Source organism: Syngnathus scovelli, chromosome 13 (genome assembly GCF_024217435.2).
Source record: "Syngnathus scovelli strain Florida chromosome 13, RoL_Ssco_1.2, whole genome shotgun sequence".
Classification (NCBI taxonomy): Eukaryota; Metazoa; Chordata; class Actinopteri; order Syngnathiformes; family Syngnathidae; genus Syngnathus; species Syngnathus scovelli.
The window spans coordinates 5,466,821-5,479,612 of NC_090859.1; the positions used below are offsets into that span (position 1 = coordinate 5,466,821).

At 39.0% G+C, this 12,792-nt stretch overlaps 1 protein-coding gene across 3 annotated transcripts in view; it reads right to left on the reverse strand.

Annotated features, from left to right (window-relative positions):
* Window positions 1–411: 411 nt before the first annotated feature.
* The window catches only part of ptpa (protein phosphatase 2 phosphatase activator), a 23,181-nt gene continuing 10,800 nt past the window's right edge, over window positions 412–12,792 (reverse strand). For 2 of the 3 annotated variants that reach the window (XM_049737227.2, XM_068652682.1), the window contains exons 9-10: window positions 8,073–8,180; window positions 412–1,421 (exon numbers count right to left, since the gene is read on the reverse strand). In XM_049737227.2, the coding sequence (XP_049593184.1) occupies window positions 1,347–1,421; window positions 8,073–8,180 (183 nt within the window). In that variant the 3' untranslated portion in view covers window positions 412–1,346. Of the gene's footprint in view, window positions 1,422–8,072; window positions 8,181–11,939; window positions 12,258–12,792 lie in introns of those variants that run through there. The other variant, XM_049737228.1, reaches the window with a different exon arrangement.

The window sequence follows — 12,792 nt, forward strand, 5'->3', positions numbered from 1 at the left end:
TTTGCAAAATCGTTGGGTAATCTTTGGACGTCTTGGCAGTCACTGCAGTCTAACATCCTCTGAGTGGGGATTTCCATCTCCATGCTTGAGAGGGCTCATTGTATGAGGGAAAAAATGTTTGCACTGGAATTGTAGATTTGGAGTAGTTTGTAATGGGTGTCACATACTTTAAAGACAAGTGATCAATTACACTGGCCAAATTACACTTTGCTGATCCGGCAAAGGTTTCCCATAACAAGCAGACATTAAAGACAAATGCCCATTGGTGCATATAGTTAGATCTATCTAATAACAAAATTCACATTTTATTTGTTCATTTAAAAAAAAATGGCTGCACATATATATATGGATATATATATGTGTATACATATACATGCATGTAGGCTTATATATCTCATTAGGCAAATGACATAAGGTGCAGACACGCAAGTTTATTAAATCAGTATATGGGCAACAATCAGGCCTAAGTTATCTGAACAAAAATATATAGATATCTGCTTGTAAGGTGAGATGAGGACATTATTAGTTACAGATCAGAGATAGAGCTGTTTCTTCAGTCCAGGTTTGATGTGCTACATTTTCATCTACCATTAAAATAAACTGAGGAGCCAAACATTACCATGCCTCCTTATTCATGACTACTTATTGCGCACCTAAGATGTTAAGATGATGGGACAATCCATACAAAAAAAATACACACACGCAAGCATTTGGCTTTGAAAGCAATACAATGAGAATACCTAAACTCTGGCAATTTCTGTCATCACCTGCTCTAAATGGAAATCTGAAGGCAACTCAAGCATTCATTTAAAAGCAACAACAAAACATTTAATTCCCTCCCCTCTATAACAGAGTCTGATCCAAAGTTTATCCAGGATATAAATACAGTAACAATACAAACATGATCAGAAAATAACAAATCCACAACAGATGGACAATTTAGACCCTTTAGACAGCTAATACAAAATCTGGGTGCTCAGGCCCCAAACTGGCAAGTCTTACATGAGTGCAGGCACAATCCTTGCCATTGATTCAAACATCTGGATGTAGTTGGGAGCGCACCAGTGAAGGACCTCACACCCTTTTTCTTCCAATTTGGTAAGCCTGGAACAAGATGGGAATGAACAAGTATGGATTATATGGATCATTGTAATTTCAGAAAGAAGTGCAGTAAGGTGCTGATGCATTTCAATGCAAGGTCTGGCCACATTTGGGAGAATAGTGCTCGTGTCCATAAGTGGAGTGCTGCAGATCCACGGTAGGATGTTCGACAAAGGGAAAATGATCGATCTGATGTGCTGGGATTGTGGCCGTTCCATCATGTTCCTTGGATTCATTCATGAGTGTCAAGGCTTTAATGGCTGGATCGAAAGCAAGCTTCCAAATTTGAAGTGCTGGATCACAGGAAACTTCTCCAAACACTGAAAATGGTTACAAATAGACAAATGTTAACAGAAAAAAAAAACTGTGGAGGTAAAGTAAAATAAGTACATTTTATAGTATCTTTATACAGTGTGTCCTCTACCTCTTTCATCCTGTAATTTTATTTTATATTCTATTATTAGTGTAGGTTGGAATTACTCTATTGGTTCAGCTTTCATTCCAAACAATAACCCTTTTATCCCTCGCCCGTATAAAAAAAAAAAGACTGGGGTGCGTCCGGAAGAGGATCGGATGTAAAAACTGTGACAATCAAATCATGCGAATGAGCCACTGACTACTTTTACCAAAAAAAAAACCCAAAAAAAAAAACCTGACAATCAAATCATGTGAGTCACTGACTACTTTTACATGCAGTCAATAACCCTTTTAAAACCAGAACATTGGCAGTATTCGTTTTTTTAAAGTAAACGAGCGCAGAAGCCCAAACATGCTCTTAAAATGTTTTTTCTTAAATTACGACTAAGGACCCTGGGGACCTGTTTTCAAACCGAAATATCTCGGCTTGTAAACGCGATCGATTTACCTCCTAACAACTGCATGCTCTATCCGCAAGAAATCTTGGTATTTGTAGTCCAGGAAATACTTGTATGCGCATCATCCCGAGCCCTTGAATACTTGAATACAGTGATTTCGCCATGACGTTTTGACATTATTTTCTGTCTCAATAAGTAAAATGAGGCACTGTGTGTATATAGACAGCATGTACATGTAAGCCCATTCATCTGGCACGCAACTCACACAAGCAGATGGAAACGATCATGGTGGAGTTCGGAGATGCAACAGAAAAGCACACTTTTGGAGCGAGGGGAAAACAGACTGTTTTATTCCTTTGGTGAGCTACATGAGTATAATGTTCTTTGTTGATAGTAGAAAGTAACAAAGGTTGTTATCTATTTGCGCCATGACATTGATGGGTGTCGCGGGTTCAAACGGGAAATTTAAATGTGCGAGTATCTTTGTCCATTGAGGCGCATGTAAACGGGCTATTCTGATTAAACAGTCACTGCAGTGATCCCTGATAGGTAAAAAAGTTTGTTTGGGGTACTTCCAGGTGACTGAGTGACTACCACCGACCTAAACTGAAATCAATGACAAAAACTTGTGGAGTTTGGTTTGATTTCACTGCCAGATATTCCCTGAAAGGTTTGAGTACTTTAGGCTGAGTAACCACCTCGACAGAAACAGACTAGAAATCGAAACCTCTATCTTCGGGTTTGAAGGTACTATGTATGAAATTGGGTGACAGTTGTTTGAGCTATTCAGTAAATCATTGAGTTGGTCAGCTAACTAAGATCAGCTTTAGTTTAGGCAGTGCTAATACTAGCTAGCATATGCCAATTCACCATCAAAAAAGCATGCCCGTGCCGTCAAACAGAGCAACAGAAATTACTAGTAATTCGCCAGCCTGTATGAACTTGCTCATGTAACATTTTTTTTTGACAGCCACTTTAATCCACAGGTGTCAAAGTCAAGGCCCAGGGGCTAGATACGGCTCGCCGAATCATTTTATGTGGTCTCCGAAGACAAATTGTGCATCAACTTCATCTATCAATACTAAAGTTACAGATTCTCTTCACTTTTAAAAAATACAGATATTGCTAACAATTTTTGTTACCATTGATCTTTTAAAAATATTTGAACAGTCTTTACTAGTCTCCAGTTTCAAGCTTAGTTATTCATCAGTTTGTTGACGGTCGTAATGGCCTTCCAAAGGAAACTATGACTATGATGCGGCCCGTGACAAAAATGAGTTTGACACCCTTGCTTTAATCAGTCAAGCTACGCTATAGTATTTGAGAAAGTTAAAATAATTATTCAACCATTTATCTGTCTTCACAATGCTCTGCCTTGGTCGTATGACACATAAGGCTTGTTTACCAGTGGTGCCAAAATCAGAAGTCAGACTTTGACTACTTGGAAGTAGGTGTCAAACGTGTGATTGTCATGGTGAAAGGGTCTAGTACGATACACTAAGTAGACCAACTTAAGGTTCCAGCTCTTCTGAGAAAATCATCATCACCAACTACAGTGACAACGGCAACTACAAATGACCCATTGAGTTGACCTTGACCCGAAAGGAGTTTCCAACCTCATTTTGAGCATGTTGGAAATAGTTCATTTCACAAGGTCTTTGTGTGGGGGGGACATGGTCTGTTGTGGAGGCAGGGTGGGGCTTTGGGCAAGCTGCAGAACGGGTTGTAGTGGTTGGATGCTGCATGAGGAGAACACACTCTATAGGACTGAAAACTATTGAATGTACAAACTCATGGTGAGATCATGGTGAGTACTTCAACACTTTGTGGGCAATATGACTCATCTAGCATTCGAAACGTAACTGGCACTGTACATTGAGAGTCCTGTCTCGACTTGATAGATTTGGACTTTTTAACAATTACACTATCCACTGCCTCTTAAAAGCATGAAAAAAAAGAACATCTTCTAAAATCTCCACTTTATTTTAGATGTTCAAGTATTAACTCTGAATTAAAGAATAAGCCAAAGTTAACCAGTGTTTATTTATGGCACCATTAATGTGGCCAGCGGAGACATTTACCGTAATTTTCGGACTATAAGTTGCGTTTTTTATAGTTGTAGACTAGATCTGTGCGGCGCACGCGGCGTTGTTGACAAAGGACGAGGAATTTGATCGATGGATTTAATGATTAGGAGTGACACAGATGGTTTGATAATATTGTTATATGATAGTTATTTGAAATATACTTTATATATCGTTATATGGGTCTGTGGAATAATTAGAAATGCAACTTACGAGTCCGACATCAGCGGTGCATATGTGACGCATACGTGGCATTGTTTACATAAAGGACGATCGATGGATTTAATGAATTGGAGTGACACAGATGGTTTGATAAACGTGTTATTTATGTAATACTTATTTGAATATCTCTGAATGTTACTCAGGCCCGTTCTCAGCTCCTCGTTTGTGTATATGTCACGTTAGCATACCGTATCGTTTAGCCTGTTGTTGCTGGTTCATGTCTGTTCTTGGTGTTGGATTTTGACAAATAAATTTGCCCCAAAAGCGCGACTTATACTCCGGTGCGACTTATATATGTGTTTTTTCCACTGTTTTGTGCATTTTGTGGGTGGTGCGACTTATACTTCGGTGCGACTTATAGTCCGAAAATTACGGTAACTTACTTTTGGATAAGCCCCTGGAGAACATGCAATTGGTGTTTCCTTACTAAGTGATATTGCCAACTACTGGCATGACATTATTTTTGCAGAAGAATAGTTTGTATCTCTTCATGCAACGTTACCAGGGATGTCCCAATCTCATTGTTTGCTCCCAAGTCCAAATCACATAACCTTGCACTAAGCCAATGCCAAATTGTAAAAAATGGAATTGTAAAAAAAAAAAAAAAAAAAAACCCTGATTCAAATTGACTTAAGTGCTTTTTTTTTTCATTTGTCCCAATACCCTTTCCAAGTCTAGTAGCAGTAGTTGAAACCAAGAAAGCTTACTATGTTTATAGCATATCAGTGGTGCAAGATTAAATTAAAAAATTATATTATTATTAAACTAAAATCTACAACAAAAAAATAATTCTAGTTAGTGCGGCGGTTAAAAAAAAAAGCACTTAACTGGTCAATGATTCAATTTGATGGTGCAAGATCGCTTGAGTAAACACGGTTAACTCCACCTCAACTAACAAAGCGACATCAGCCTGTATGGTAAAAAAAAAAAGAGATGTATTTGAGATACCATCTCTTTCATTTTGTCAATTACCTCACCCCAGAATTCTATAGGTGATTTGAGGTCTTTCTTTTTTGGTTCATGTATGAACAAATTAGTTGTATAACTGGTTTTTAGAAGTTTGAATAAATGGCAAGCGTTCTTGTGGAACTCCAGGAACGTGCTTTCTGCCCTGTTGTTTTACTCCATCACACAAACTGAATCGTTTCACTGTGTAAGATAAAACTATTGTTATTCCATCTGCAGTACCTTTGGACCTCAACATTATAATAATAACACCGAACATCTAAAAATTGTATGATCGGTTTGGAACAACGCTAAAAGATACCATTAAAATACTTTTTGACAATATATAATGCTTGGACTCTGGAAAGGCTTTTTTGTTTTGTTTTGTTTTGTTTTGTTTTGTTTAAGCTGGATTCTTAATATCAATATCAGAAAGCTAGTCAACTGAGCATTTGAGATGGAGAGATCATTGCTCACAAATTAATCCAAACCTTGAAACTATCTCCATCCAAATGAGTTTGTTATTTTATGCCTTTGGAAACATTAGCCCCTTTCAGACAGTTAAGTGCTGGATCCTGCTTTCTCCAGCCCGAGTAGAACTCTGCCCAAAACCTTCTGTGGGGCCAGCAAAAGGGAGTGAGGAATGCGAGTCTGCTGATGGTTGCTCCAGGCTTGGAGGAAGGTCGGGAGAGAAGGAGGGGTGGATTTAATGAAGGGAAAGGCAGTGGAGAAGGAGAGGGGGGGAGGGGGAGGCAGACAGCTTGGCCCCTCAGCTCTTTGGGAAGACTCGCAGGCTGCTCTGGAAAACACAGGATGTGGGCATGCAGGCGGGAGAAGGCTTAGACCCCCCCCCCCCCCCCCTCCATACCCCACCCCCTACCGCCCACACACACGCACACAATTCCATTCTCGCCGTTCCTCACTTAACCCTTTCCTTCCTCTTCTCTTGCCTGCAGATGGTTAAGGTCTTGAGTTTCTCTAATGTCCTAATTCCTTAGTGAGACTTAATGAAATTTACAGACACCTAAATTCAAATTTTCAACAAGAAATAAGATTAACAAATAGTTTGAATGAAACAACCCATGACAATGCAATATCAACCTTTTCATAATTTACTGACTAAAAAGAGGTAAAACATTTGAGCTATACCACACAAATAAATCTGACATCAAATCACTTATTGGTAATCTCAATCTCATTTAACAGTACCTGTTACCTGCATTCCCGGTTAGTTAGCGCACCAAAGGCCTATTCACATAGCAGTTGCGGCTTACCCCCATTAAAATAATTAGATGTGTGGCAAAGTGACACAATGGGGCATTGGCATTGAATGTTGCTTGGGTGTTAAACTTCACAATTCTCTCATGCCAGTCAGTATTCCACCTGTTGCTACGTCAGAAGCTGGCAAAATGATAGGTTAACTTCAACCCTTTCAAACCTTCTCAGGGCTTTCACACTGGACAGAGAACCAGGGAGGGAAAATTGTGAAAAAGGCAACATATGTGGCCAGAGTTGCCACCCATGTGTCCAGCTCAGTTCATTTTGTGGGATTGTGGCAGAGATTTGTAGATTCAGAACAAATTTAGGTTTCCAGCACTGGGTGTAATTTCATGTGCATGGAGTTAACTCCATTAATTATCAAGTTAATAAGACGGGAGCATGCCGATGAATTAAACAGAGAAGAAAAGACCCAATGAGGAGTGCTACAATGTCGACCAACCAATAGACCTTGTCTAGCTCAATGGCAAACCCTAATGCAAGAACTTGGGACAGTGTTGGCTGAATGTTATGGCAATAGAAAGCCTGGAAACTAAACATACATACACCCTTCAATGGAATTACATCTTATGTGTGGAATATGTCCATGTGGCTAAAAGTGCTGCAGTAGAAGGGTGGCTCCTTTAAGAGAGCATTTATACCGTGGCTGAAACCAAGAGGGAGGGGGAAGCAGACAGGAGCAGGGAGCAGAGTGGAACAGGGAGTAGACAGCTACCAGAACAGCAAGTCTAAGTTAACAGTGATGTGAGTGAGCACACTCTGGTCTGAAAAATCTGACATTCAAAGTAAAGCAGGGGTGTCAAACTCATTTTTTTTTGCGGGCCGCATTGTAGTCATAGCTTCTTTCGTAGGGCCATTATGACTGTCAACCCAAATAAATGTATGAGCACCTCATTATATACAGAAACAAACTGACAAATAATCATTTTCAAATCAGATGAGTAAAAACTGTCCAAATATTTTAAAAATAAGATATTATTAAAAGTGAAGACAATTTGCAATTCTAGTAATGACACACGAATTTGATGCACAATTTGTCTTCGCGGGCCACATAAAATGATGTGGCGGGCCGTATCTGGCACCCGGGCCTTGAGTTTGACACCTGTGAAGTAAAGTGACCTGGAAGTTAGCACAACTACCCGTTCAGAGACTTTGCTTTCTTTAAGGTAATCACAAGGAAATATTCCAGTAAGAAATATGATCACACCATTTCAGTTCACTACGGTATGTTCGAAAACATAACAAATGCGAGTGTGACATCATATATGTAATCAAGAGTATTTTCTAATAACATGTTTTTGTGTTCTCTCAATACATGTACATATGGAAATGAGAATTGTCCATGTACAGTAATGAAAAGCCTGAAATGTGCCTAACTGTCAGTGCTGCACCCTGCCAACTCACTGGAAAGTACCAGAAAAAAAAAGTATGGGTCAACCTTAGGCCATGTTTCCACCAAGTAGCAAAGTTCTATTCTGTTCTCAATGGTGTGACTTGGATCGGTAAATTCTTAGCCAAACCTTTCAATTCACTTCAATGAAGAATGGTGGATATATTCAAACAAAGGCAATTATCTTTAAATTCTATAAAACAAAGGAGAAGCGGAAAGGATAATTCTTTAACTCACCTCAGCTTTGTACATTCTAATTAGACCCTGGTTAACTTTTGACCAGGAAGGAACAGCACTGATGTTCCACAGCTGGTTGGAGTGCTCAGCAAAGGGACCAGTCTTCATCTAGAAAATTCAATAAAAGATGGAAGACAAAACATAAAGCATTGCTATACTGAACTACAGGTAATACAGTTGAAATGAAACATTTCAAGTAGTGGTGGTAGTCTTGGGGATTCTCATAGGGTTCGTCAAACACAAAAGATGCCTTTCCCGAAGCAACATTAATCCGGCATGGAACAGATATCGAGGTAGTGCGACTGTGTCGAAGAAAGTTGCCGGGATACGACCCAGCACTGGCCTCATTCCAGGCAACAATGTGCACCACTAAACTGTCAGTTCCCCTTCAAGTAATAATGCAAACCACATTTAGTGGGGAACAAAACCCTCCAAACAACTCATTCATATAGCTGCAAGATTTTAGCGATATAAAATAACACTAAGATGCACTTTAAAGGTTTTTCCACCATTAATGAGAACAGTGGCATGCAGTCAGGAACTTCAAAACCTCTGCTAGCTCAAACACTAGCAAAAGTACAGCCCTACGTTTACAACTTTCATGAAATGAAATTTATTTCCAAAGATTTTTGTTTTCAATTCACAGAATTGCGCAACTTTCAGTCATTTGTGCGTTAATACTTTTTTTTTGTCCAATTAGATTAAAGTTTAAGTGTGTTGCCGTGCAAAAATCAGTTAGCTAAGGCCTTCAGAATCCAGAATGCTGGTGTTAGCATGCACGCACGCACGCACGCACGCACGGACGGACGCACAGACAACATTGATTTTTATTTTTTATTTTTTTTAAACCACTCACCTTAGATCAGAGGTAGGGAACTCTGGTTCCTCGAGAGCTGTGTCCTGCCTGTTTTGGATATCAGGCTTCTAAAGGTAGTTCGTAATGTTGATTTACACGAGATGCTAAAAGTTCATTTTCAAAGTGCGCTGCGGGACTTCATGAGGCTAGCTCAACCAACACTGTTGTCGACTAGGTCATTTCAAACTGGAAATTGTTTGGGCCACTTTCAAGGCAATATGTATGAGTGGAAAAGTGAGCACAGACAGACAGGGACAAAGAAAAGAGGCCTGGTGCATCTGAATCCGCATCCCTCATGAGTGGGGTGTATTTTATGCAGTTTACATCGATAAACATTAAACACCTGCCATTGAATGTGACCTCAAACCTGGTTAACAGAAGTGAATAATAATAAATATTAATAAGAAGAATTTTAAGAGGAAATAAAATAAACAACTGAGATAATGTAGTTGCAGAAGTGCACACACCCTCTTGGAAACGTGACTGTGTTTAGAATGAACAAATAATAATTATACTCATCACCGAGCACAAGCCAAGCACCGCAGAGTGCTTCCACATGATCAGAGGCATCTTATTGTTCAAAGGTACCAGTCAGTAGAAGGGTACAAAATAGTTACCAAGACAATAAACCACAAAACACAGTGAAGAAAGTGGCATAACAGTGACACTAACAAAAACTGGACATCTCTTCAAAATTAATGAAAAGATTACGACAACAGGTCAGGAAAGCTGTTAAGAGTCTGACAGCAATATTAAAGGAGCTGCAGGAATTTCTGGCAAGTACTGCCGGTTTAGTCCGTACATGCGACAGCAATCTACCATCTTATATGACTGGGCTTTCGGATGGGGTGGCAAAATGGAAGCCTCATTTTTAGAAAGACAGAAAGAAAAAGAAAAAACACTTAAAATCGTCCAACGCAAGTGTAAGACAGTGTTTTGATTAAACCAAGAATAAACTTTGGCCATATTCAAAAAGTTATGTTTGGTGCAAACACAAAACATCTCATCAACAAAAGAACACCACAGCTACAGTGGAGCATACGTATACTGTATCTATGTACTTTTTATAGTGTATGACTTGAAATTTAAATTTGGGTCTTTTTACTCTTCTCAGCTGTCTGAAATGAATCACAATGTACATTAACAGGAGCAACACAATATGTAATTAATCAGTTTTGTTTCACAATTGTCACACAAAGTACAAGTAGTAAACTTTTATGTCTTTGCACAGACACTCTTGCAAGCAGAATTGCAGGCTCAGCTCCAACTACCAACAAAGGAACTCGATTTTCCATCATGGACAAGTACAGACTAGCTGTTTACATGTAAGCAATTCAGTTTAAAGTCCTCAGCTACTACATCATACACACGTTGTATGAACCTGTTAATTGTCCCACTTAATTGCAAGTTTTTAAAATATGCTGAGGGTGGTTTCCAGGAGCATTTAACCAAGTAAAAGACAGAAAACAAAAGGTAAAGGTCATTTCAGCGAAACGGAAATCTCAATACATCGAAAAAAAAGAATTTATGAATGAAGTTATATGCAGTTTTCCAAATATATTTCCCCAAGCGCAAAAGAACCCAAACCCAGACCCTGGGGCATCAATCTAACAACCCCCTCCTTTTTCCATTCCACCCCCACTGCTCGAGAGACTTTCCATGGCCTCGCATGCGAACACAAGGGGGGAGGGGCATGGAAGAGGGAGGAAAGGTGGGTGGAGACAGCCCATATTCCCTGGAGGAAGGAGTGATTCACAGCAGCATGTGGGGAAGGAAGTGACTCATGTTTAGGCTGATACATGCACGCACACACATAGCCTTGTGTGTGAATTAAAAACGGAATTTGCGTTCTGTTGAAGCACCCACATGTGCGGAAACCAAGAATATAGTTCGCTAGCCATATGGAGATTGTATGCTGGCAAGAAAATGTAACATGTAAGAGAAGGATAGAAAGAAAGTGATGAAATGTATGCCTTTCCCACATATAAAGTCAGATTTGCGTTCCGTTCGATTTAAGTTCATTTTAATACGGTACATTCAGGTGAAATCAAGTGCAGTGAGATTCACTATTAAAGTTGAACCTCAAGGTACTAACTTGAGTGGTTCCATGAGCCCATTTGTAAACTGATAAGATTAGAAATTGAAATGGTTTTTCAATGAAATGGATAGAAATGCAACCAGTCTTAAAAACAAATAAGGCAATATAGAAATAAGTGAAAACAAGAAATAAAACACCTAAAAACAACAACTATTATTGCTCAAGTTTGATAAAGGGAAAAGGGGGGGATTACAGACAGCTCCTCCAAAAAAAAAGTATTGTTCATAATAACATATTCGTGTTTTTTTTTTCCTCTTGATTTTGGTTTCTTTAATTCTTTATTTGATTTTGGCATACTGATCCAGAAAAATCAGTCTTCCAATAAATAAATTAATAAATAGGTTAATGTCACATTGTCATTTGTGTGTTATGAATTTCTTTTGATCATTTTTATAATTTTTACTTTTATAGCTGCCAGTTAAGCGCTTTGTTTACTTGTTTGGCTAAAGTCCAGCGGGTCAACATGAGACGTTCTTCCGCATTTATTCATAAAACGTGGCTGTTTCTGGCATCAGTGAACGTATTGTTCCTTAGTGGAACCTTCGCCTCGTGACATCACGCATAGATGGCTACTTTGACGTAAATGTACTGCTATTACGCGATCGTTGTCCACATTTCAATGAATAATATACACTGTAATCGTTTTTGGGGGGGGGGGGACAATTTTCAGACTTCTTTCAACACGTTATTCACAAACACAACAGCGATTAGATTTGTGACTGGATAATCAAGGATGTGGAAGTAGAAATTTTGCCAATGCACCAGCTTTCCGCCTTATTTTCAGTTTACAGAAACGTGTTATGCACGTTGGGAATGATAGTAGCGCAAGCGTGAGAAACACAACATAGATCCACCAACTTGTCCATGCCAAGACATTTTGGGTTTAGAAAATAACACCAAATGAAACATGAGGTGTTTTAAAATATTTACTACATAATTTTCTTAGACCATCGAAGAGGGAATAATTTGTTGTTTGCATGAATTATATAAAATTTCTCAACTGATTTTAGAAATCAAAAAACTGCGTTAAAAAATACATTTTTACATTAAAAACACATTTGAACAAAAACATTTTTACAAAATATCCAGGCAGCAGCAAGGTGGACACTGATGATAAGCAGTACAGTGAATGTATGAATGCATATTATCCATGCAGTAAAATGCAGACTTATATATTTTAGTATGAAATGGAATTTTCAAGCTGCTCGCCAGGTTTGAATGTAGCCTCCATCTGTCACAAAAGTGTGACAAAAGTGTGTTATTCTTGATGCAGTGTTAAAAGGGGGGTGATTTAAAAACAAAAAAAATCCATAATGGTCATACAGTTTTAACATATAACAAAAACAGTATTTTTTTTTGTTATTAACCCCCCCCCCCCCCCCCCCCCCACACACACACACACACACACACACACACACACGTCACATGTCCCCAAGGCTGAAATTATATATTTATTGTTTGTTCCTCAAAGCTACCACTGCTATTAACAGCACTGCAGCTCCAATTGTGTCAACAACTAAATAAATTCCAAAATGTTTTCTAAAAGTCTGTCTGTGATGTATAGATAAACCTCAGAGGTGGTAATTCCACAGAGTAACATGGAGGCCACTTCGACACACCAGCAGCACCCTTTCTAAACTGTAAGGAGGGCAGAATAGGTCAAACGGGAAGGAGAAGAACGAGGGAAGGAGGCAGTGTGTCTGAGTGGGAAGGAGGAAAAGGATGTAGCATGCTCTACCAACACCCCTCCCCTCTACTTCCCTCCC